At 37.5% G+C, this 27,448-nt stretch overlaps 1 protein-coding gene across 2 annotated transcripts in view; it reads left to right on the top strand.

Moving 5' to 3' along the window:
• The window catches only part of TMEM245 (transmembrane protein 245), a 101,640-nt gene that overhangs the window by 15,809 nt on the left and 58,383 nt on the right, over window positions 1-27,448 (top strand). Inside the window, exons 4-11 of one of the 2 annotated variants that reach the window (XM_036737752.1) lie at window positions 1,770-1,889; window positions 6,066-6,284; window positions 8,579-8,748; window positions 10,669-10,692; window positions 16,548-16,652; window positions 17,640-17,722; window positions 19,498-19,588; window positions 25,345-25,443. In XM_036737752.1, the coding sequence (XP_036593647.1) occupies window positions 1,770-1,889; window positions 6,066-6,284; window positions 8,579-8,748; window positions 10,669-10,692; window positions 16,548-16,652; window positions 17,640-17,722; window positions 19,498-19,588; window positions 25,345-25,443 (911 nt within the window). The remainder of the gene's footprint in view (window positions 1-1,769; window positions 1,890-6,065; window positions 6,285-8,578; window positions 8,749-10,668; window positions 10,693-16,547; window positions 16,653-17,639; window positions 17,723-19,497; window positions 19,589-25,344; window positions 25,444-27,448) is intronic. The other variant, XM_036737753.1, reaches the window with a different exon arrangement.

Here is a 27,448-nt window from a genome sequence, read left to right on the forward strand (position 1 = left end):
TGCTAGCAACATTGTTGTTACAGGCGGGCGTTATAAGCATCACCCCTACCTTACTGATGAGGAAACTGAAGCTCACAGAAAGGAGGTCCCACAGACATGAGGCCCTCTAGGCCCTCAAGTGCTGCCCTTTGACTGAATCCAAACTTAACAGAATAAATCCCTTCAATAAAAGTATTTGTTCTGTAAAACTTGGACTCAGTTCAAAGGCCTCACCCAAGGACTTAGAAGGCCCCCCTGGTCTTGTCTATGGTCACACAGGTAGTAGGTGTCAGAGGGAGAATTTGAACCTAGGGCTTCCTGATTCCAAGTCTGATAACTCTTTTTCTAACACAGTATGCTGCCTCCAAGACAACTCTAGACAACACTTTTCAAGTCCTCTTAAGTCAACGTTATTCTTTCAGCAGAGATCCCAGAGAAGTTTATATCCTCGGTCATGTTTGAATCTCTCAAACCTTATTCTTCGTTATGATTTTTGTTCTTTTAAGACCCCAAGCCATTTAATCTCTGTTGGAATATACTCCCATTTAGCCCTTCATTTACAGGCCCTCAATCATTAGCATGTTCACAAATAAATAGTCAAACGTTAATGTCATCATTACTGCTGAGTTACCTAGACAATAGGTGCCCCCAAATTAAGTCCAAATGGAATTGGAGGCATCTCATCTCCTAAAAGAAGCCTTTGCTGATCATCCTTAATTCTAGTGCCTTTCCTCTATTGATAATTCGTGTGTTATCTTATAATGGAGTTTATTTGGACTTTATTCCTCAGTTCCTCTTTGTGTATGTTGTATGTATTTCTTTATTTATTGCCTCTCTATTAAAAAGTAAGTTCCTTGAAGGAGAGAGTATCTGGTACACGGTGAGCTCTTAACCAATGTTTGTGGATTGAACGAATTAGATTAGAATGCCCTAAGAATGCTGTTCTGCTGGTTAGGCATCTGACGCTATTCTGGTGTGCTTCTGGAATCATAGTCTAGAGAAACCTTTCAACCAAGAGATCTTCTGTCGCTTTCAGTCAGTTGTGAAGCAAGATTGTTTACAATTTTACTTTAGACAGGAATGTGTATTGGATGATTGACTAAAAGAAATCTAGCAAAGTCTTTTTGACATTATGATCAGGTTTGGTTGCAGTGAGATTTCACAACTCTGTGGTGGTACTAATATGTGGCATGTAACTAATAAATCAGGTGAATGAACGAATAAAGGAAAGGGAGCCGGAATGAGGTTGAATGCTAAGAAAAAAAGCACAGTAAAATTTTTGTAACATTGGCACAAATTAGGTAACACTGTGGCGAAATGGGACCTGGAGCAGGGGGATGGTTTCTCTTCCATTTCTGATATACTGATTTTCAGTTAAGTGCAAAAGTTTCTGTGAGGACTTTATATTTTGATGGTTATGCTGTAGTTTCTGGCCTTGTGGTCAAAATCATGCTGGACTTTGAGCCAGAAGGGATCTGGGCTGAAGTAATACTGCTAACATGTAATAGAAAAGCGTTGTCATTAAGACTTGATGCCTTTAGGTGTATCTTAGTGTGAGATCCGCATAGAGTAAAACATATTTTATTGTATTTTAACTGGATGGGGTTTTTTGCTTATTTATAAATACTTTGAAGATGTGTAAAATCTTAAACCCCTCTATTGGAATTTACATATTAATAATATCCATTGTTTTGATGTAAAGTTTAATTTAAAACAGGAATAAATTTAAAGTATTTCTAATTTGAAACAACCTTTCCTTTTTTTTTTAAAGAAATGTGTTTATTTTATAGGGACAGAATTACCTGGTCAGGTGATTTCTATTGCTGCTTCTACACTGGCCACATTTGCCATATCCATCACAGGGTATGAGCCAGGACAGGAAGAACAAAATTCAGCACAGCAACCTACAGGTGACTGAACTGTGTAAGAATAAAACATAAAATTATAACGTTTTAATGATCATATATGTGGGGTTTATAAAACTTCTTGACTTTTCTTGTTACTACTCTATTTTAAAATCTTTCTTCTCCTGTCTTCTTAGTCCTAATCTTATATGTGTGTCTGTATGTATATATGTGTATATATTTATTTTTTATTTTTAAATCTTTTTTAACTTTATTTACTTTTTCTTTTGTTCCACGTTTACATTTTTATCTGGTCACGTCACCCCTTTTTTGCTTCTTTTCCTTTTTTTTCCTCCTTTTCTTTGTTTTTGCTCTTTTTCGTTTTTATTTTGTCTTGTTAAACTTAATAAGTAAATTATTTCTGAAGTTTTCTTTGATTTCTTCTTTTTTTTTACATCTCAGGGATTTTTTCCTCTCACCTATGATTTTTTTTTTCCTATTCTGTTCTGTTATACCTCATTTTCTTTGGATTCCCTGTACCTCTACTCTTTTTTCCCTTCCTTAACTCATTTCTTTTTTTCCTTTACTCCTTTTGATCTGTCTGTCCTTGATTTTTTTTTTGCCTCATTTTCCCTTCATTCCATCTCCACCCACCTCTAATCATCTGTTGTGGATGTCTTCCCTTTTCCTGTTTTTCTTTTAGAGTGGGGAAGGGGTTCTTAACTATTGATAGTTCCGTTCAGCAAGTCATTTGGTTGATACTTAACTCCAGTGAGTTTCCCCGGTGGTTCAGTAGGAGCTTTGCCAATACCTGGCTTTAGTTTCTGCTCCCTGGGCTAGTTTTTCTGTCCTGAACCCTCCCTATTCTTCTTGTCGTGTTTTTCTCTGTAGTCTAGGCCTAATTACTTATGATGGGGATTAGAGTTTGGCAACAGTCAGGGAGCTGGTTATGGCCTTTATAGCACCAGCAGAAAATGCTTGCCTGAGGGCTGCGTAGGGCCAGGCCAACTCTGACCACAAAGTATGCACAGCTGCCTCCTTGGTCATAGAAGGAAAGGTTCATTATCATTAAAAGACATAGAGTAAAGGGAGAGCACCTCAGGCGGTAAGTATAGCGAAGAGGAAGAAACAGGATTGCTGTCCCTGGTTCATGTCGTCTGCCTGCTCCACCAGCCATCCTCTGACACCCGTTTGACTGGATGCAATTCTCAGTCTTGGTCCTTAGTTTTCTCATCTGTAAAAGGAGAGGGTTTGATTAAAGGCTTTTGAGGGGCTGTGACCCTCCTATGATCCTTCCCACTGGTCCATACTTTGTAATTCCACTTCCCTCCACTCCGTCAGGCAGACTTACCGCATTTCACCACATAATCATCCCAGATTTTATGTCAGATTTTTGCAAAAAGTGAGGTGCAACCATTATGTGAAGTTTTTTTTTTAAATTTGTGCTGTCATTACTTAAAAATCTTTGGTACAAGATAAGAATGCACAGAATACTCATGAATATATATTAAAATTGGATACTGACAGTGCAAAAGCACTGAGAATTCTAGGCTCATGGCTCTCAGTGCACAAGAGATAAATGCATATCCATGTGCCACTGTTGAATACGTTGCCACCCTGTTTATTTTTTAAGCAGTGTGACGAACCATGCAACAACTATGCAATGAAAGGTTATAAACCAGTTTTGGACTGAAAAAACAGAGTGCTACAAGTATGCAGCGGCAATGATTATGTGGTGAAATCTGGCATGAGGGAGCTTTGACAAGTTCTCAGCCCCTACTGAGCATGAATTTGCTCTGAAAGAAAAGGAGTGGCCTCAGAAGGTATTGCCATAGAGCAGAGGTTCCCAAACTTATTGGCCTACCGCCTCTTTTAACAAAAAAATTACTCAGTGCCCTTCTGGAAATCTAATTTTTTTAACTCTTTAATGTTTTTTTAATTTGTCATTTCAAAAAAATATAATTTTTTAAAATGACACATCTTCAAATTTGATAATGCATGCTACTAGGAAGATGTTATCTTGTGTGTTTCTTGAGGGACATCTATGTCTGTGACCAAAGTGAAATGGGACTCTGATGTCCAATCATATATAACACCACTAAGAAGTCTGTCTGTGAAGATTTTGTGTCTCACACTCACCAAAAGTAACCTCTGTGGCAAAAGAATCTTTCCCTAACAGAAAAAAATGACTAGTTCAAGTACCTATATGGTAGGTCTTAGTTCATACCTTGCCCACTCCTCTGACCCACCACTAACAGTTCATTTGAAACAGCTCCTACTGAAACCATCCTTACTACTCTTGCCTACCCCCTATTCACAACCTCACTGTACCCAAGCAGTTTTCTACTGGCCCAGGTACGTCCACCAAACTTTCTTAGAATTTTAAAAAGTGTGTTCTGGGGATAAGTAAAGAGAATGATAAAGTAAAGAGAAGGGCTGTCGTCACAGGTACTTGAACTAGTCGTTTTTTTCTGTTAGAAGAATATTTCCTTTTGTAGATCATACAATAAAACCATACTTTAATTTGTATGTCCAGAGAGAGTCTCTTTGGACCAATGATGCTTGTGATACTTTGACTTGTAACTGTGTTTTTACTATCTTTACATTTAAACTACTTAGAAATTTGAATTTTTTTACTTAAAGCTAAGATTTTTTTTCTTTTAATTCAACCCCACTTTATTTATGTAAGTCATTGTGTTACAGGGAATTAAAAAATAAAATGGAAATAATCTCTGCCATCATGGAGCTTCAGCTTTACTTGAGAGTAGAAGGACATATAATGTCTATACACATGAGCCGATATAAAGACATTATAAAAGAGAAAAAGTAATAACAAATGGAGGAATCAGTTATTTCCAGATATTGAAGACCCCATATGCAAAGGCACGGAAGGATTTCATATTCCTGTAGGATTCAATATTCTTCAGAACCATTAATTTAGCTTTTTAATAATCTAATGCTACCTTTTAAAAATGTTAAATTATATTTCACTCTGTCCTGAGGGATATGACAAGTACTAAATTTAAGAAAACTTTTAATAATATTATGTTAAATTTTTATGGTCTCTATCTCTTAAAAAATCAAGTACAATTAAAATGAACTTTATTTTAGAAGCAAAAAACCTAGATAATGTTATATGGTAAACTATGAGGCCTTTTAGGATGCAATTTTGTATCACCAATGCAACGTTCACAGCACCGACAGTGACTATGAATATGCCAGTGTAGTTCCAAATCGCAAAAATGTAGCAGACTCTCTATATGGAAGACAGAACCAAAACATTTATTCAAACACCAGTAAGCCCCATGCCAACACCAGAAAGCTAAATCCATCATAGCAACAAAGAAGTTTATCTACGTTATCGCTGCAGGGAGCACCACCATCCCAAAGCCTTCCCACAAGCAAGCACTCACAGCTAGCTCTCTCTCCCTTGGCGCTAACTGACCTGACCAACCTCTGTTTTTCAGCAAGCTCCTCCCACCACAGGCTTCCGTGTAACTTAAGCAGGTCACATGGGCCTATTGATGGATGGGAAGATCTTCCAATTTACATGACACATTTGTTTCAGAGGTAGATTTGTAGACGCTCATACTCCTGATTGCTATTTCGGCTCAACATCCTTACCACTAATGTTTAGAAGGCTAGACTAAACAGCAAGGCAATATGCCCTACTTAGAAAGTCATATATTCTAAAGAAATGAATAAGCCTCCTGAAAACTCAGTTTGTAGATAAGTATCTATGAAGAGCTTTCTCTACCTTGGGATTTTATGTGAAAAATTGACAGACTTTTAACCATTAAGAAATATTTTATAGGTATAATAATTTGTATACTTTAAATCATTTACTAAAATCACAGAACCTTAAAAATCATTTTGTACACCCTTTTTATTTTACTAATGAGAAGACCGAAATCCAGGAAAATATAAGTTGCTTAAAGTTTCATTGTTATTGGCATAACCAGATCCAAGTGCCAGATTGTCAAACAAAAAGACAAAACATATCAAATCAAGTGAAAATAAAACCAAATGTTAAAAGCTTAGTTTTTGTAAATGCTAATACCATACCAGCCTACTATACCTAGTAGAAATTTTGATTAATATAGCATGTAGCGGAATTATTTGTATTTTACTATTTGAATTATGTGTATTTTTCAAAACTTAAAATGGAATAGTTTGAACAGTTGCCCAGTAATGGTGGTTAGTAGAAATTAATTGAATATATGGTTTTTTTTGTTCTTATAGAAACTACAAACGGTGGAGAATCCCCTTGTTTGTATCCTTCTTCTTCCACTACCTCCTCCCCATCTCCCACTTTGGGCAGACAGAGGCCTGAGATTGGAGCATTTCTTAGAAAGAAGAAGACCAGCGATGTCTACTTTGTCACCCTTGTCTGGGCCATTGTTACAGTCCAGATCTGGCTGAATTTGTGGATTGTCCAGCTGCTTCCAGTGCCTATTGCAGGTCATTTTATAGTTTATTGCTCTGTTTTCCATTTCCAGTTGAACTTTTTTGAGTTTGAAGTAGTATTTGAGTCATCAAGGAATTGAGGAGTCAATTGGCAGGATGTTAGGGATCCTAGAGAAGCCTGATTGTTTGTGCTTATCTGCAGTGTGATATTGTGCACAAGGAAAAGGAAAGTGAACAAACAACCTTATTTGATATGTTGTGAGAGTTCACCTTTATTCACTTTTAAAGTTACATCCTTTTTCATTGGATAAAATAACAATTTCAGTTTAAGAACTATGCTTATGGATTTTTAAAGCTGAGAATTGTGTTGAATTAAATGTATTCACACATATATACATTGAGTTATATTCCTTTTCATAGACATCCTTAAGTACAAATATCAATGTTACTGGCTTTTCTGTCTTAGTAGCTTGATGGCTTTCTGTCAAACGTTTAATGCCTTGATCCTTTAAAGGACAAGGTACGAGGCATAGCAGGGATGGAACATACATCATGCTCATACGTTATTTCAGGAAATCCTTAGAAAGCCCTTTGTTGAATCTGGAACTTGGGGTTTCTTGGAATATGGTTTAAAAGGTGTGATTTTTAAAATCATCTTCCTGAATGGTCCCAGGAGGCAGTGTGATGTGGTAGCACAAACAGGTAAGATACAGTTGCTGCTTTAAGTAGTCACACTTTGAGGGTGCTTAGGCATCACCCTAAACTGCAGAGTGATCAGAGGGATCTTGGAATGATCTGAGGAACAGAGGTTGTGACCAAAGGAAACCCACCAAGGATTGTAGTTACTGGGAGGGTCTTTTTCAGAGGTGGACCAATCCTGAAGACGGTATAAGACTTGCCTTAGGATCTAGAATGATCTGGAGCCTCTTTCTAGCTCAAGCAGGAAAAACTTTATTGGAATTCCTCCCCTCAAAAGTCAAGGTTCAGTACAGGAAAACCAACTCAAGATTCCAAACCTGGAATAGGAAGATCAAAGTCCTTGTGTTGGTGTAGGATCACAGAGGACCAGGCTCATACTAGTTTTAAGGAGCAAGTTAGGACAGGCACGATTACCAGAGCCAAATGACATGGCTTCCTTAAGGGTTGAACTGCTTTTCGCCCATACGTCTTCAGTCTTGCTAAGCCTCTACTTGGATAACCAACATATTTCTCTGCTGAGTCCTAAAAGTAAATTATAGAACACAGGGAATTATTAAAAAAAAAAGTGCACCAAATATGAAACTAAAAATATGCTGCAGTAGTATGAGACCATGGCATATTCATATATAGAATACGGTGTACTGTTTTAGTTGTTAAATACCTCATCATATAAAGGAGCTGGAGAAGGTCCAGAAAAGAGCAACTAAAATAATGAGGTGTTTGTGGGCAAATAAAAAGATCCATAATTCTTCCTTCTGGAAAGATGAAAGCTGTGAGATATGTTTGAAAATGAAGTTTTTCATATAATTCTGGACTGTTGCAACCAGAAGGCAGCTCTTAAATCTTGAATGGTGTAAATTCAGGGCAGATAGGAAATAACCCGTTCATTTACTCAGCATTCATTTGTTCAATAAAAAATTGCATACAACACGTAATAATAAATGCATGTAACTTAGTACCTTGAGGTAATATAAGAAAAAAAGTATCACTATATTTAGAAGGCTTCAATAAATTAATGGATTTTAGTATTGTTCCATAAAAACTAGATCCAACCTTAATGACCATAGAAACCAAGTTAATTATATCTGAGCTTAGCATTTTGAGGATTAGCTTTCTGGCTCTTATCTATTTCTCGTCACTCTGTCATGGCTATCTTCTTATATTTGAGGGACTGTCATGTGGCAAAGGACAGATTTCTTTTACGTGGCCCTGTGACCAGAGGTAGGAGCCATGAATAAAAGTTTCAGAAAGATAGATTTATAGTTTGATTAAAGAGAAAACTTCCTATCTAATAGGATATGAAGTAATCCAGTTTGGTAGCTGGTGACTTCCCCTGTTCCTGAAAGCCTTTAACTGTAACCCAGAAGACTCCTTGTCATAGATGTGGTAGAGAGAATTACATGTAGTAATCACAGTTTTAAAAAAAAACATTCACACATCCCAGCTTTAGAGCCTCTCATCTGGAGTAGTTCTAGAAGGTATTTCTCCTACTAAAAACATTCTAGAAAGCCATGAAATGATTTTAGTGGATTCTGTTAAGTACATGAATGTGGTTATTTCCTTTTCCATGACTCTCTAGGATAAAAGTTAAGAGTATAGGGTTTTTTTTTTTAATCTTTGCCCTTTTTATTTTTTAAAATTGATTACAGTCTGGGTACTCAAAAAACTCATTATACACTTTGGAGTTGTGAACTTCTTAAAGAAACGTTGCTATGGATGGTGGCAAGTTCTGGAAAAGTTTTTGAAGGACCGGCAAGAAGCTCTCACACCATGGCCCATTATAGGGCTTGGAAAGTTCATGTTAAAAGTTGATAGCAAGGTACAGTATTTCAAGTGTGGGGGGGGGGGTGTTGTTTTTTTTTTTTTTGCTATAGTGTATTGTTTTTAAGACATTTCAAATAACAAGTATTTTGTTATTTGAAAGACAACTTAAGAAGTACTGATAAATGGGTTCTGTGATGAATCCATGTTTTCCTTCTTGTAGTCAGTGATTTCACATTTAATTTCTTCTAGGTGTATGTTGAGAGACTCCTTTGCAAGGGAATAACAAAACCAAGATAGAGTTGTGATGTGAATGTTTAATATTCCTAACTACAGGGGAACCTGTGGTTACATGAGAAGCATTTTTAAAGTCACAAACCAGAAAAGGCCTAATTTAATTTTCTTTCCTACAAAAGTTCAGTCTCATTTCTATGATGGAATCTTAATACCTGTTCTTCAAAGCCCAGAAATAGGTGTAGGGTTCATTTTTAAAGCTACATATTGCACATTTTAAGGAGATTTAATTCTATGTCAAGTGTAGTAGAAAGAGGATGGGAGTAGGAGTCAAATAACTTGCCCTGATTCCTTTCTGTACTCTGTGACACTGGAGAGGTTGTTGATTCATATTCCTGGGTGGAAAATAGTCTCATCCTAATCCCTAATTATTTTTTACTTTCAAACAAAATGGAAGAAACAGGCTTAGAGTGCTGACTTTTGATTCCCAGGTTGGTGATGGCGTAGCTGAGACTTACAACCAAGTTTCCTGACTCTTAATATTTTTGAACCTCATCTTATGCATTTGTAAAGTGAGGATGATAATACTTACAACACCTTCCTGCCAGAGTTGTTATAAAACCAGCATTTGTAAACAGGAAAAAAAATACTGTGTTTATATTATTATTATTTTATTTTTCACATTAATTCTTATTTACAACAGAAAGTTAAAGGAGTTCATTATTGTCTTTTAAATCAGAACAGATATTCAGATAATTAGCAGTTAAGCTGTATATAAATTAATTAATTATGGATATTTTTGAGTTATTTTCATTTTATCAGGAGGAAAACTGTCACCAAATACAATAGAAATTTAAATTATCTTTTTTAAAACAAATTTATCTAGTTTTAATGTTTTTCTTCAGTGTCAAATGCATAATTAAGTAAACTCTTTTCATTTAGTGAATTGCATTAAGATTAAAATGACTTTCAGTTCAGTCAACACTGAAAACTCTTAACATATTTGATTATCAAGCCATTCACTATTCATTTATTTACTTTACTTTACATGATATTTTTCATGTAGATTTCACCTGAGGAGCTGGCATTGAAACTCAGGACCCCTGACTTCAAATTTAAAGCTAACTTAGCAATGTCCAGATTTCCTTCTTCACCTCTTCAGGGTGTTTTTTTAAAAGTTTTATACTATAGGCATCATAACATTTTAAATTAATTAAGCTTATATTATGCTCATTTGCATACTTTTTATAAAAGCATGCCTGAAATGCCTTCCCACCCCACCACCCACTCAGCCCTATGGGAACCAAGTAGCATTATCTAGGTTTGTCTCCTGTTTAGGTTTTTTAATTGCATGAAGTTATTCATGACATAGAATAGGAGGTGAAAGCATATCTATGCTCGTAGAAAAATGCTTTAAAAACAGCATGTAAACATCAGTTCATAAATTTCTCAGATTAATTTGATCTACTGCTTATAAAAATGACTTTCACAAATGTAATTTTACTAGCCAAATCTTACCATCAATATTCATTTAGTGGAATATGGTGGATTTTAGGGCATGAAGATACTGAACTGCAAATTTCTCAACTCTTTTTTTTATTCTTTCTTAGTTTCTTTCTGTTCAGGAACGGTTTTATTCTCATGTTTTAGACAAATTTCTTTATCTTTTCCCTTCATTGCATTCTCTAATAATCTTCTACTGTTCTTCTCTTCTCATTCCCCCCCCTCCCCCCCAATCTCCAAGCTCTGGCATTGGCTTAATAAGAAGGTAAATAAACAAACATATTGGTTGCTACTAATAACTCATTGGGGTTTTTTTTCCTAACCTTGCTTTTCAAGTCTGTTTCCTTCAGAATTCCCAACTCTCATCATAGTTTTTTGTATAAGCTATGGAAGGTCATAAAATACTAAATTTGCCATAGTGTTCATGATAACTTATTTAAAATTAGAGATGTAATGAAACCCCATCCCTAAAGAGCTTAAAAATTCCTTGCTTTGTTATGGCCAGCCGGGAGCTCGCATCTGCATAATGGTTCACAAATTGGGAATACTAAGATTAAATGTTTACTGAAAAGGAAACAAACCACACTGGCCCTTCTGTTGGTGTTAATTTCTTAATAAAATAATTGCTTTATTAAGTGCCTACTGTGTGCCAGGCATTATGCCAAGCCCTGGGTATACAAAGACAAAAATTTAAGAGTTTCTGCCCTTCAGGAGTGTACAGTCCGTTAGGGAGGCAACAGGAACCTATATATGTCACAGGATCATCTATTTAGTTTCAGAAAGTTCCTTGGAGGCTATCTAGTCCAGTCTCCTCATGTCACAGTTAAGGAAACTGAGGCCCAGGGAGTCAAATGATTTGCCCAAGGTCAAACAGGTAATTAGCATCAGAGACAGGATTTGAATCCAGGTCCTTTAGTTCCAGAGTCAGTAATTCTCCCCCCATAAAACAGACAGAAGTTGTGAAGAGGGGCATCTAATATCTGGAGGGCATCAGGAAAGGCGGCATCATATAGAAGGTGATGTTTCAGCTGAATCTTGAAAGACATTAAGGAATCAAAAAGTAAATGCATTCCAGGCATGAGGACAGGCCAGTGCAAAGGCAAGAGGACAGTTGTTTGTCTTTACCTTCTGGTTCTGTTCATTTCACTGTCTCAGTTCATACAAGTCTCTCCAGTTTTCTCTGAAACCATCCCTTTCATCATTTCTTGTGGCATGATAATATCCCATACATTCATTTACCATAAATCATTGTTTAGCTTTTAAAGACCCTCACAACCTCTCTTTCCAGCCTCATCATTGGCTATTTCCATACCCACAGTCTGCTGTTCAGCTAGACTGGCCTTTTCTCTGTTTCTTCTTACACAGGAGCCTCCTTCCCCTCTCTGTACCTCTTCACTCTCAGTCCACTATGCTTGGAATGCCTCACTCTCACTTCAAAGAATCTCTCTCTTCCCTTCAAGGCAAAGCTCAATACTCTACTTTCTACAGGCCTTTCTTGAGACCTCCAATTGCCAGAACCACCTTCCCCCACCCTGATTATCTTGTATTTATTCTGTATGTGTTTATATTTGTACATGACATCACCCCAGTCCCTTTTGTGTAGCTCCCTATTACCTCCAGGATCAAATATAAAATTTTCTATTTGTCTTTTAAAGCCTTTATAGCTTAAAAACCCTTTTTAGGGTCCTTTCCTACCTTTCCAGTCTTTTACTTCGTTCCACATACTCTGCAATCCAGTGACCCTGGCCTCCTTCCTATTCCTCACACTGGACATCTCCCAACTCAAGGCATTTTCCCTGGCTATTCCCTTTGCCTGGAATTCTCTCCTTCCTCATTTCTGCCTCCTGGCTTCCCTGGCTTCTTTCAAGTCTCAGCTAAAAGTCCACATTTGGCAATAAACCTTTTCTCATTCTTCTTAATTTTACTGTCTTTTATCCTGTATTCGCCGTGTTTGTTCCTGGTTGTTTACACGTCTTCCTCCATTAGACTGCAATCTCTTTGAGAGCAGGGATCGTCTTTTTACATTTCTTTATATGCTTAGCACAGCTCTGGGCACATTGTAGGAATTTAATAAATGTTTGCTTATTGATTAATTATGTAGGCTAAGGGAGAATGAGGATTCAAAGATGATACCAAGGTTGCAAACCTGGGTCACTAGAAAGTACCATTTTATCTTCAAGAGTGATACCTTTGAGAGAAATAGAGAGTTTTAGAAGAAGGGCCAATTGAGTTAGAGTGATAGATTCCCTGGGGTTGTGCTTGGAGAGAAATGATGAGATGCTTTGAACATGTTGAAGTTGAGATACACCATTTGAAATGGCCAACAGGCAGTTGGTAATGCAGAATTTAATTTTATCCAATCCCTGAACAGATACCAAGAGGTAATACTCTTGATAAACACAGCTTAACTGTAACAAACACACTTTTTGCAAATACTCTGTCAGGTTCCAAGATGGGCATGTTACTCACTGAAAACATTTCTTTCACTGTAAGATAAAAGTATACTTGGTTTTAAAAGTAAAGGGAAAGTGAGGATTCCACGAACACCTGAACTTCTGAACTTTGGGTAGGCAATAAAAATATTTAAATGATAATTAATTCTGGCAGTGTTGACCCATGCCTGAAATCTGTAGGGTTGTATTTTCCTCCTCTGCCCAAAATAGCAATCTTTGTCTTTCCCAATTCAAGTAAACATTAAAGTTGCATTTTTACTAAAAGTTGTAGGAAATCCTCCACCTATTTGTATGTAGCTAAATGGTATCTTTAAAAAGTAACTGTTGCCTTTATGGTATAATGTGAAAAGAAGTTGTTTCTAGGACTGTAAAGCAAAGGATTTCTCTTTCCTTTAATTGGTCGGACAGTTGTGTGGTCTTGAAGGGAGGTCACAGTTCAGATGAGTTAAGTCACCTTGACTAGTTGTGACATTCTGGCCTACTCTTTGTGGTTACTTCTGAGTAGCTGCCAAGTTATCCTTTTTTAAAACTGTAGTGTAAAGTTTCAGAAGTCTTACCAGGAAGCTAATTTATAGAACAAAATCATCCTCTGCCTGAAATAATGGATAGTGACATCCAAGAGGAGCAGCTAAATGTGCCATGCTTAACAAAAGCAGTATTAGGCTGTAAGGATAAAAAGGATTTTTTGTCTAATTGGACCCAGGCAGAACTAAATATAATCTACCCAGTATATGTTCCCATTATGTTAACATAATCTGTAGTTTTCACTCACATTCAACCCACTTTTTCCTGGTTAGTTTTTCTTCTCCATTTTCCCCCAACTTTGTTTTGTTTCCCCACAATTTGTTACCTCCAGTAGGATCCACATAGACAAAAGGTGAAGTTGATTTTTCCAAAGCCCATGTAGCACAAACTCACTAGAAAAGCTCTAACTCACAGAACCCAGGGCCCTGACTCCAAATGTGGCTTTTTTACTTTGGCACCCAAGTTGTTTTAATCTCTCAGAGGCTCAGTTTCTTGCTCTATAAAAATGAACGAATTAGACATTTCTGAGGTGTATAAGCCTGGCACATAGCAGATGCTTATCGAATGAATACTTGTTGCTGGGTGCCACACCTTGTTCACCGTGGGCAAAATCATTACCTTTGCATAGAATTGCAGAATTTAGGACCTTAGAGGTAATATGATTTCCTCCTCAGGAGATGAATAGCATTCATTGCATTGATCAGAGATCTTAAGTCTTTCCAAATTGTTTATTTTCACAATGTTGTCATTATAACACAACTTGTTTTCCTGGTTCTGCATCAGTATATGTCTTGTCAGGTTTTTCTGAAGCAGTCTTTTTGTGTCCTTTTCTAAAGGTTCTTTTCATTTCTTACCTTCTCTGATTTGTTCTGTACAATTTAGTTTTTGTTCCTTTGATTCTCTTTGCTTGTTGTCTATCTGACCCTCCCCTTCCTTCAGTTTTCCATTTCTGGCCCTTAGCTATCCTGTGGCCTAAGAACAACTTATTGATCACAAACTTAATGAATAGAGTTTTATGTTCCTAAGTTTTGAAGTTATTTGAAAACAAATGTTTTCTAAATCTTAAAAACAACAGTACCTCAAATTAAGTTACTTTTTTATCTTGCTAGCTCTTAGTTGACTTCTTTCTAGGGGGTAGTGGCCCTTGAGAGAAAAAAAATTTCCCCATCCCTAGTCTAAATGCTAAGGTTGACTATGGTGGATATCATAAAAAAAAATTGAGTTTTTATCAATGTTCTAAATGTGTACATTTTAAACTAACTGTAATTAAGATATATACTGTTCATAGATCATTTATTTTCTGTTATAGATATATAGATCAGTATTTATAATTCCCAAGGAATTTATTTTTAAAAATACTGTCTAGAAATATATAACATACTGTATTTTAAATTTTAAAAATGTACTTGTTTTGTTGAGTAGACATATAGCATTAGTATCCTTCATCTCAGAATGCTTAATTTTACATAAATTTGTATAGCTTCCTTTTTTATTAATTTCAAAATTTGATATATATTAAAAAGACCTTCCATATCTTAAATGTCTGTGTATTACCCTACAGTTGCTTTTGTCTTGGGTGTTTTGACAGCATGCACTGAAAATTAATCTTTATGATTTAATGTCATTAACCTTAATAAAATATATTTAAAGATAAACTTTATTCCCTAGGATAAATCTAGTTTTGATCTAGTGACAGTAGCCTCAATTATGTATATAGTTACATGGAAGAAATGGGGCAAGGTAGCTTAGAAACCAGTTAGTCAATAACTTAATAAAATTAAAGTTTTGGGTTTTTTACTGGTTTTCCATGGTAAAAATTTTTAGAAAAACTTTTCACAATACTTTTTCGTCATTATTTTGTTTCTGTAATTCAGGTGGTATGCATATAGGCACTTCTGGCAAAATACATGTCAGTAAACCAGATTTAAATATTACTAATATAACAAGTCTATAGAAACAGAGCATTGCTGTTACTACTAATGGAATTGCTCTGGTTCACTTGTAAATAGTAAAGCAGTTTAGAATTCTGAAGCATGCAGTCTTTCTCCTCAGAATGATCAGTAATAAAGGAAAAATAACTCCATTTTCTCTGTGCACAATTATCTTTCTCAAATATTAAATATCTTTGTTCAGGAAGGAAAATATATATTTCACTTGCAAAATTACTCAGTAAATCAGTCCCTGAAGGGAACTTCTCTGCAATGTGTTACTTTTCCGCAGTGACCACTAGTAAAATGGTAGTATTGAAATAACCTTTATAGCCAGGATCTTGGTGTGTAAAAAAAGGTGGGCAAGATAACAGCAGAAATTTCATGTGTAGAAGACATTGCCATGTTTTTTAGACCCATTTAACAAATAATGCGTATTATTGTGCAAACTTGAGAAAATAAAGGTATTTTTTGCTTTTTACATTGAGTAGCATTCAGGGAGAAAGTAGTTAACCCAAAAGAAAGATCAATTAGTTTGTGAATGCCTTTTTTCATAAATATTTTTCGGTCATTTTAACATATTAATTTCTTAGCTTTTAATAAATCAGATTTCCCTACTTGTTTTTTATGAGATCTAAAAAAAGTTATTTTCACATTGAACCTGTTGCTTTTATTTTCTTTGTATTAGTGTAAGACAATTGTATTACAGGTGCTGTAGATAATGCTTCTGTACTCTTCAGTGGCTAGATGTGATTTTAGTACTATGACTATTTCTTTAAAATAATTTTCTTTAAATTAAACTTTAGTAAAACTTGGCAATGATTCAAGTTTATTTTTAAATTACCTGTGTTATGCATATTGACAGGTATTAATAAAAAGCTAAATTTTGAAAATTAAATGTACCAGTCTACTTTCCCAGATTTTTTTTGTGAATACTTTCCAAATTCTTCATAATACAAACTCAAGACAAATAAATATACATGCTGTTTAAATTGGATGCCATTTTTATATGAGAATTTCCAGAAGGATTTATAATCTAAGTTCTATGGTGTATATATGTAATATAATATGCAGAATTGCTTATGTTTTAACATTTTTTCAAATGCCATTTTTTGTAATGCCAAGAATCCAGCCTATCTTGCGTTTGAATAAATAAGCAAAATTTGATGGAAGATCATTTTGTAAATCCTGTTTTCTACCCTTTTTTTGCATAGATGATCTTGTGGTTGGAGAAAATGCTAGATAAAATAATCAGCATTTTCATCATATTTTTGCTAGTAATAGGAACACTTCTACTGGCCCTGCTCCTTACAGCAAAGGTATAGTACTTAAGATTTTATTTGGGATAAAGTATAGTACTTATGATGTTATTTAGAATTAGCCTCAGAAGACATGGCTGGCTGTACTATTTATGACAGCACAAATACTGCTGTCAACATACTCCTGAATGTTATTTTGGTTTGAACCAGAAAAGTAATCAATGCACAGTAGTAGACACTTAGTAAATGTTTGAGTTGAATTTATTTATTAATACATTAAATACCTTCATTATTATCACATTTTTAATAGCTTTAAATGCTTTCTGACTTTTCTTATACTGGTGAGACAGCTTTCTGTTTCCTTCTGTCTTTAGTCATCCAGGCTCAAGGTCCAGTTAGACTCGGCTTTGGTCTAGCCTTTTTCCCATGCTGATCCCTGCAGAAAGGGCTCCCACAAGCAGCCGACCCGTGTGGCATTCCCTTCTCATTGATGGAGCTAAAAAGAGACACAAGCTCCCCTAAGACTAGTGGGCTGGTCTTGCCACTAGGTCCAGCTTCTTCATTGTTCTCGGAGGCTTCCCCTTGGCACATGAATCCCTGTCTCACCCCTCTAAAGGGAGAGAGCTACTAGGTTGCAGCTTACGTTTAGAAAATATTATTAAATGATTGTTCACATTAACAGAACACTCCTCAGCTCTGCCAGCAACAAGGCTAGACAGGACATATTCAAGATAAAGCAAAGCTTCCTTTGCTATGCAGGTAGAAAACTTCTCTGTAATCTTGAATCCTGGGGAGCTGCCAGGGCACTGAGACATTAAATGACTCGCCTTAGCTGTCACACCCAAATGTGTCAAAGGCAGGCTTTGACTCAAGGTCTTCCAGACTCCCACGACTAGCCCTCTGTCTCGTGCCACACCGCCTTCATTTGTTCAGTGGTTGATACGAGCTCAATTTTAAGTTAAAGTGTTTTTTGTAGTAGTCGTTAATCTTAAAAAAAGGTTTAAACATTATTTGCTTTTCATTCAAAGTCTTTCTTTTTTAACTCAGGTGCATCAAGAGAGCGTCCACATGATTCAGGTCACAAGTAACTTAATCAATGAGACTGTCGCCAACCACCCAGAATGGGCGAAGTAAGGCCACCTTCCTGAAGTCTGAGGTTTGACCAGAGTAGTAGAAGTGGACAGTGAGGCTCAGCATTCCTCCTTTGATGTAGAGACTGTAATTTTTAAAAAACTGAGTAGAATAGGCTACATTTCATGTAGGAATGCTGATTTAGTGACAAAAAATACCCTCCCCCAAATATCAAAGACCTTGGAAGTCTTCACTTCCTTTGTGAAGAGTGACCCATTCTAAAACTAATAGTTATTCAAGACCTCTCAGCATGTTTTCACTTTGTCCAGAAGGGATGGAGACAGTTCCTGGACCTATGATTTCACCTTCTACTAGGACGGATTGGCACCTTCTTTGCAACTTCATGCTTAGAGCCTAGAGCACTTGGAGGTTCAGTGACTTGCCCAAGGTCACATGGAGATAGTATGTGTTAAAGGTGGAACTAAAACCCAGATATTCTTCACTCCAAAGCTGGCCCTCCATCCACTGTGTGCTGTCAATACAATTATTTCACCAGATTTTATAATGGAGCAGGAGAGGCATAGTGACTGGAGGGTACGTTCAGTGTTCTCAACACCTGGGTTTAAGTTGTGCCTCTGACTACTTGTGGGTTTGGTGACCCTGGGTAAATTACTCCCCCTGGGACTGTAGGTTGCAGAACTTGTGCCAGTATGTATTGGTAGAGGGGGTTTTCTTAATACTGATGAAATCACAGATCCAGTCCTTCCTCTCTCCCCTAGCCCCTCACAGAATAAAAACAATGAACTCCAGGTTAACACAGTCACTTTCTTTCAAGATTCCTCTTACTTACCTTTGGAATTAAATCTCCTTAGCTGCTGCCTCCTTCGTTTACCCTATTCCGGGTTCTTTTAGAAGAATGAGAACATGTCCATCAACATCTGCCCCAGGCATCAACAGAAAGAGCCACTAATTAAAGAAAAGGCATTGAATCCAAATGTTGGTGACCTGCAGACACAGGGCATTTTCTGTCGCATTTTGGAGTGTGTTGTACTTGTCAGTTAGCGTAGGGTAATTGTAATGCTCCGATATCATAGTCAGTGTTGTGTACAAAAGATTTTACTTTTAATTATTTGGGAGAGTAAAGATTGCTTAGCAGTTTGTGGATACCTTATCTTCATTATTAAAAATTTCATAATCTAAGATTTCTAATTTTTTTGAGTAGTAGCTAGCTTTATGTAGCACATGCCTTGTACCAGTACTACTTCCTTTGATCTTCACAACAACCTGCTGAACTAGGTACTATTATTATCCCATACAGTTGAGGAAACTGAGGCAAACAGGTTAAATGACTTGCCCAGGTCACATGTCTGGTGATGTCTGAGGCTAGATTGAACTCAAGGCTACTTGATTCTAGGCTCAGCACTCTCTCCACTGCGTCATCTTGCTGTCTCTTAAGAAAAAGGAAAAAAAATTAAAAATTCAGTATTTTATATTCTTTCCTCCCCCATATGATTATTATTCTAAATGAATCCTCTGGCAGAATTTATATCTCCTTAATCTATCTCAGTAAATAAAACTAAACAAGTCTAGGTGACCTTAGAGAAATCTAAGATGAGTAAGGTGGAAGGTTTTAGAAGGAGAAGAGTAAAACCTAGAGTGCAGAAGAAAGGGCCCTACAGAGAACTTAGGCCAGATACAAGAGACAGGGTTAGAATGGACACAGCTTCATTTCCACCACTGAGGCAGCTTATGGGTGTATATTCATGACTCTGTGTTCATTATCTGCTGTTTACTAAAAATTTACTTTAATCTTTCCTTTTTTTTTAAACCTCAGTTGGCTTCCTGAAGCTCAGGTAGTTCAAAGAGCTCTCAATTCTGCAGCTAATAATGTCTATCAGTATGGTCGAGAGTGGATAACACATAAGGTAAGGTGGGAAAGGTCTTTTTTTCTATTTTCTTTTTGTTGGTTCTGTATTTTTGTCAGCTCTTTGCTTTGTTATCAGATAATGGAGGAAATAGTTTAACTTCTTGGAGAGAATAGAGAACAGCTTGTGAAATTAAAGTTTCACTGTTGTTATCGATCATAGTTTAACATTAATTTAATGAATGCAGAGTCATGAACACACACGCATGAGCCACCTCGGTTCTCTGTAGGGTTCTTCTGCGCTCTGAGTTTTACTTTTCTCTCTCCAGAACCTTCCACCTTGTCAAGACTATGATCGGTTTTAGGCTTTGTTTGCTGGCAGTTTCATCACTTAGGCTGAAGAATCAGAAAAACCGTTAGGTAGCACTTAGTTTTGATTAAAGAACGGATGGGTAGAGTAGAAGGCATGAACATCCGGAGAAAGGTGGCCCTCCTGGTAGAGTCTGAGGTAGCCGAGAGGAGAAAGCCAGCTGTCTTTAAATATACCGTGGGTTGCAGAAAGTTAAGGGAAAAGATTGATGTGGACAGAAGCCCTCAAAAGTGGAATGCTAACAAATTGTCTTTGAGACAAAAACAAGGAAAAAACATTTCAACAAGTAATTGTGACTTGGAGAACACGATAGGAAAAGTGGCCAAGAATCCAGTGTATTCCAAAGCAGAGGTGAGTCTCATGAGTGTGACAGGATGAGGTCTAATAATAATAATAATTGTTAGCATTTGTATGATGTGTGAAGTTTACAAAAGTGCTTTACGTGTTTTCTCATTTGATCCTCACAACAACCTTGTAAAATAAATGCTAATATTATTAATATTATTCCCTTTTTTACAGATGAAGAAACTGAGACTAAGAGATTTAGTGACTTGCTCATGGTCACATAGGAAGTAAGCGTCTCAGGCAGGATTTGAACTCAAGTCTTCCTGATGCCCAAGTCCTCTGTGCCTAGCGACTTAGGATGAAGGGAAATTTAGCAGTAGAGCAAGGTTTTCAGAGGACTTGGGCTCTGCCCTTCACTCTCTTCTTTTTTTCTCTTTCCTGTTTAACTTGGTGATCTCATCAGTTCCCATGGTTTCAATTATCTTTTCTATTCAAGTGACTCTCAGATCTACTCACATCTCAGCACTTCCCTCTTTCCTAACCTACAGCTTCGACATCTCCAATAGTATGTATGCCCCGTGGACATCTTAAATTCATCATGTCCAAAGCCCTCGAAACCTCTTCCCCGCTTCCCAGCTTCCCTGTTACTGTTCAGGACACCCTCGTCTCTCCAGTCACCCTGACTCACAAGCTGGGTGTCATCCTTACCTCCTACTCTTACTCTCAACATTCAGTCTTTTGTCGAGTCCTGTCACGTGCCTATGGAACATTTCTTCCATATGCTCCTTTTCTAATACTAGAGCCGCCCTAGTGCAGGCCCTTATTATTTGACACCTGGCCTGTTACAATAGCCTTTTGGGTGGTCTTCCTGTCTCAAGTCTCTCCCCATTCTAAGCCGTCCTCTACTTTGCTGTCAATTAGGTCTTCTTAAAATAAAGGTCTGACCCTGTCATCTCCCTATTCAATAAAGTCCTTTGGTTGCCTTTTACCCCCATAATCAAATATAAAATCTCTGTTTGGCTTTTAAATCCCTGTATTACCTCACCTCTTCTTACCCTACCAGTTTTCTTATACCTTATCCTGCAATAGAGTGATCCTGGCCTCCATGCCCTTCCACATACTGGACTCTCCATCTCCTGACTTAAAGCATTTTCCCTGGCTGCTTCCCTCCTCATCTCTGACTCCTGTGGCTTCCTTCATATCTCACCTAAAGTCCCACCTTCTGCAAGAGCCCTTTCCCAAGCCTCCTCTATCTTAGTCCTGTTAAGGACCTTCCCTCTGAGACTACCCCCAATATAACCTGTAAACATCTTGTTTGTACAGAGTTGCTGCCATGTTGTCACCCCCTTTAGACAGAGCTCTCTGAGGGCAGTCATTGTTTTTGCCTTTATTTGTATGACCAGTGCCTGGTGCATTGTAGGTGCCAATAAACTGGCTAGAAGGCCAGGCAGAAGAAACTGGGGATTGAGGAGAGGCTGGGCTGAGCTGGGTGGGTATGGATGAGAATGTGAGTGGCCCATGGTAGCTGTGGAGTGGGAAGTAAGGGGTAGGCATTGGGTAGCTCTTGGACAGGGGGGATGGTCTCTGACTGGAGGACTCGGGATGAGAGGCAGAGCAGCTGAAAAGGTGGAGTATGGACAAGGCTGATAGGGATGGCAGCTCTAGGACCTCTAATCCCCGGCGGCTGCTGCAACCCTAGCGCTTTCACAGCCCCCACTGCTTCTTTCCACTTCTACCTCTCCAGATAGAGAAGAGGGGGTAGAGGAACAGAAATTTTCAGAGACATTAGTGATAGGCAGGAGGAAGGAGGCCTTTAATCCCAGGCGAGTGAAAACCTCCTCCAAGTATAACAGCACAGAACTGTTGCTGGGCCAAGGGATGCTAGGGTGCCCACTTCTACCTCTGAGGGAGCGTCTGACCCTTGGCTCATGCTTGTGGTCTGGATTTAGTCTTTGGGATCCAGGCCTTCAGAGAGAAGGTTAGACTGTCATGCTCTCGCCCTGCACCCCTTGGGAAAATGCCTGAAAGTTTAGATCTGGCTTATGTCAAGGATCTCCCCAGAAGAAAGAAATGAGGTGTTGTGTCAGCAAGGCAATGATCACAGCAGCGACAGTAATGGTGAATATGCCTGTGTGGGTCTGTATCGCACAACATAAGAGACTCTCCATATAGAAGGTAGAAGAGGTAAAGCATTTGTTCAGACACCAGAGGACCAAATCCCAAGACCAGTAGGTCCAATCCACCATAGCCGCAAAGAAGGTAGTACACCATATCACAGCAGGGAATGACTCCGCCCCCTGCTGGGGCCTTCCCACAAACACTCCTGGCCTGTGTCCTTCTCCTCCCACGGTTCTAGCTTGCTCTGAGCATTTCCTGCTCTACCCTGCCAGTTCCACTCATTCAGCAAGCTCCTCCCACCACATGTGACTTAGGCCTATTGAGGGGTGGGAAAGATCTTGAAATTTATGTTACCATTACATTCAGCCCCAAGATCTTTCTCATCCATTGCATAGGTCAGTGGGGCAATTGGCGTCAACAGAACTTTACAACAGTATAGGGGTGACACAAAATAAGCGTATAAAACAATGTCATCATTCCCCCCTCAAACAAAGGGGGCTCAAAGGTCTCGTCCCCCATAGCTTCTTCCTGCCAAAATTGGAGTCCTATTTGTGAGGTCAGTTCTTTAGCTGGCATCCAGAATTTGGTCGATGCCAGGTCCAGGGGTGACACATTACGGTCGTAGACAGGTCCGGGGTGATATCCAGCTTAAGCAGTCAGGCATCCACAGGTGGATGGGATTAAGCCTGCAGGAAGCAAATCTAGCAAACAAATTTAACAGACAAAAAGCCAAAAAGGAACAATGAAACCATAACCAGAAGTAGGGTATTTCTGGAGTCCATGAACCAACTATCATAGTCTCATTCACAGTAGAATACATGAGTCGAGGGTACAATTTGGTAATCATCTTCGCCTGAATAAACAAAAGTTATGGTACTATCTTTCCCACGTGCTACAATTTCTGCAGCCTTTGGAACATCGTCCGGTTTCCATTTTACCCATACCTTAGCTCCCAATTTTGTTCTATTGGTAGAACCAAACCTTTCATTCAGGAAAGATCTTCATATTTACATTACCATTACAGGTATGTAATGTACAATGTAGATATGTAAGACAAACTGTACTGCTGGATTTTTATTTTTAAAACTGCGAACCACATAGAAGAAATGCTGAACACGAAAGACCCACAGGGATAAATTTTTTTTTTTAACGTAACTTATAAGTACCATTATACTACTAGGATTACTACTCGTGTGACCCTTGGCAAGTCACTTGTCCGCTGTCTGCCTCAGTTTCCTCAACTGTAATTTGGGGATCATAACACCTTCCTCCCAAGGTTGTAGTGAATTAATAGTGAAATAATACTTACAAAGTGCCTGGCAGGAGGCACTTTATAAATGCTTATTCCCTTTCTTCTTATTATTATTATCCTTGGTAGTAATCATCATAATAAGTAATAGTTATTATTGTTGTGTAATACATATGGCCAATCATTCCTGGACTTCTGGGGTGTATTCGTGTGTATTGTAATAGTCCTGGTGAGAGTCAGGCTCGTTGGACCTCTACTTCAGCTGACAGGGGTGAGAATTGGTACTCAGTAGAGTTGGTTCTTTTTTATCTTCTCTCCCAATTTATAGCATGGTTTGTTCTTAAATGTCTTCTCTGGACTCTAGCTAGATCGTTAGCTAATATAAGAGGACAGAAAATGGAAAAGAGGCATTGGCTATTGTTTTACATTTGGGTTTCAGCAAGATGTTTGACATTCCTCGTCAGTTTCTTTGTGGACAAAATGGAAAAATACAGGCTAGATCAGTATTCCTAACTACACTGCAGAATTCTTTTTTCCTTTAAACTGTAAATTACTTCATCCTCACTCTCAGGCCAATAATTCTCAGTTATACTGGAGAAAGGAAAAACAAGATGGTTTGTTTTTTTTTTATATTTATAGGTGTTAAGAGATAAGGACACTAGATATTAAAATGTTTGTGAATCAGCAAAAAATTTGTCATGGACTAGTACCAAATGACAAGCAAAACTGTTTGGATTTGTCATGGGTTGAGAGTTGTGCCCCAAAATATGAAGTAATCAGTTATCGTTCAACTAAAGGGAGATCTTCAGTATTTAGAAGTGATTTGTATGACAGTATAGAGAGCTTGGTCATCACATTTCTGAGTCATATAAATCGGGAAAAGACCTAAATAAATAGGAACAATGAGCCAAATCTAACAAGATTAAATATAAAATTATAATTAGATATAAAAATGATCTTTAAAATAACTGGTTGAACATGTTGAATTTAGCATATTCTTTTAAAAATACAAGCTGTACTTAATAGACTTGTGGTTTCATGAATAATCCTTTTTCTTCATATGAAAATGCTCATGTTTGATGTTTGTGATATACAGAATAGCAAAAAAATTTCTGAACAAGGCCAAATGATAAATGAAATAACTGGCTGAGTTAATAGAAGGCAGTTTTGACATTTTATATAATTTGTTCCACTAGGTATTTCTTAATTTCATTTGTTAAATTAAATTTGCTAATACAAATACTTTAGCTTTTATTCACAAATGAGAATTATTTTGTGTCCGAAACAGACAAATCATATGCAGATATCTAAGCACCTATATCTATAATGTCATTGAAGATATATTATTCTGGAAGTAGGTTTACAAAAACTTACATAAGAATTACTTTTAAACTCTAACAATAATAATCATGATCATATCATAATGTGGTCACTTAGAGTGACCACAAACGACAAATACACACCATGGAGCAGGACTTTTCTTTGCAAAATTAACTGGCCAATATGATTCCTTACTCTTAACATTTTTAGCAGTATGTTTCATTTATTCATTAGAATAAAGCTAACTATCTTAGATACCTAATGAAATAATAGAAGTAAGCAGAAGAACAAAGAAGGAAAGAACAGTGTTGCATTGGAATTTTCAATTGTGGTGTGTTAATTTTTACTATTGATACGCTTTTTAAAAATTTTCGAATACCAGAGTTTATTTGGAACCTGTAAATATATACCAGTAAATTTTATTTTCATGTTATTGTTTTCTGTAATACTAAACCTGCCTTTGTTTCTATTGTAGCTTCGTAAGATTTTGGGAGATAAAGTTAATAATACTGCTATGATTGAAAAGCAAGTACTAGAACTCTGGGACAGACTGTACCACTCTTGGTTTGTGAAGGTGAGTAATTGGTGCAACTTGCAAAGATAGGCAATTTTTAGGAAGGTGGGTTTCACATCATTATAAGGAAAAAATCCCTAAGAGAGTGGTCCAAAAAATGAAAAATGCTACGTAAAAGATAATGAGTTCCACTTCACTGGAATCTTTCCAGACAAGTCAGTATGATTATTTACCAGGGTTGTTGTAAAGGGTATTCATTCTTCAAATAGCATTTGGACTAGATGACCTCTAAGATACCTTCTGACCTTTGAGATTCTATGTCAGCTGTAAATTATTTTGTAAAATCTGCTAACATATGAGGATACTATTTTAATTAATAAGTTATTATTTTCATTTGTTGAGTATAAGGTCTCAAATTAGGCTCTGCAATTAATCAGTAGCAATTGACCAGTCAATGTTAGACCCTAATCTGATCAATCCGTTTATTCTTACATATTTCCTTGAATAAAATAAACAGTTCCTCCTCTATCACATTCTGTTTTTCCCTTACCCCTGCTACCAGAAAAATTTTTGACTTTATAATGTTGAAAGTGCATCCCCTACAGAAAAGGCCAAGGCTCTCTGTCTGAAACCAACCTTTTTCCAAATCTTCTTCACAGTTTCCCCTTTTCCTTTTAATCTATTTATGTTTAACTCCAAACTCACAAACAGAAAATTGTCTGCATAATATTACTTAGTGAAAAATGGTGGCATTGAAGTAACTACTAGAATTAGGTATGTGCTTGCCCGACCAGTGTGAACTTAGCAGAAATTATGAGCTCCGGATGAACCCCAGAATGGAAGAGGGAGTAGTTTTCCCCAGTGCTTACGTGGGGATCGCAGAAGCTCTGCTTTTGTAAATTCATCAAGTTGAGAGAGACGAAGCAGTAAATGAAAGCCATTGTTTGTCTTAGTGACCTGCCTGTGATTTAATACCATTCATCTAGAGTGGGTTTGGAGAGCAGCAGTGAGGTGCTGGTATTAGGTCCAGCCAACTCCAAGGCAAGGAATTGGGATCTTATGAGTCGAAATTTATACTTTTTATCTCATGTACTGATGGGCCAGGAAATTAATAAAGCCATTACTGCTACTTTTTCTTCCGAGCAAATGTGAAATGAAAAGAATAGGAATGTTTATGTGCAAGTATTTTTTACATAGGTATTTTTATAATGCCCCTTTTGTTTCTCTTTACCAGGATAACATATGCCTGTGTTCTCACTATTTGCTTTACCTCCTTCACTGGAACTTCAGGTTAAATAATCAGTCAGAAAGCATTATTAAGCATCTATTTGCCAGGCACTATGCTAGAGGCTGGGAATATAAAGACAAAAATTAAACCATCTCTGCCCTCAAGGAGGGCAGTGAAGGAAACAACACGTTCATATATAAGTATATTTAAAATATTCTCAGGGTAATGCTGGGGAGGAAGACACTAGCAGCTGGGGAGACCAGGACGGGCGTCCTGAAGAAGCTTTCACATGAGCTGAGCTTTGAAGGAAACTGAGGATTCCACAAGGTGGGTGTGAAGGCACCAGAGACCACCACCAAAGGCCCAGGAATGGCAGATGCATATCATGTGTGAGGAACAGACACACGGCCAGTTTGGCCCTAGAGAAAGTAAGGAGCCATTGACATTTCTTGAACTGGAGTGCAACATGGTCAGACCTGTGCTTTAAGAAATTCACTTTGATGGTTGTGAGGAAGATAAATTGGAGATGGGAAAGACTTGGGGGAGGGGCTCCAATGAACTGTTACAGTTATCTGAGAAGTGATGAGGTCCTGGACTAGAGTGGTCATTTTAGTAGAGAAATGAGGACAGATGTGAGATACTTGCGGAGGTAGAATCAACATGATTTGGCAACTGGTAAGCTAGGTGGTGTGAGAGAGAGTGAGAAATCAATGGTGATCCTAAAGTTGGAATCCTAACTCACTGATATTTGGAAATTTGGAGTACAGGCAGACCTTGGAAAAAATGGTTGTGAGTTCTGTTTTGGACACATCGAGATTCTGGTGGACACAGGAAATC

Source organism: Trichosurus vulpecula, chromosome 9 (genome assembly GCF_011100635.1).
Source record: "Trichosurus vulpecula isolate mTriVul1 chromosome 9, mTriVul1.pri, whole genome shotgun sequence".
NCBI lineage: Eukaryota > Metazoa > Chordata > Mammalia > Diprotodontia > Phalangeridae > Trichosurus > Trichosurus vulpecula.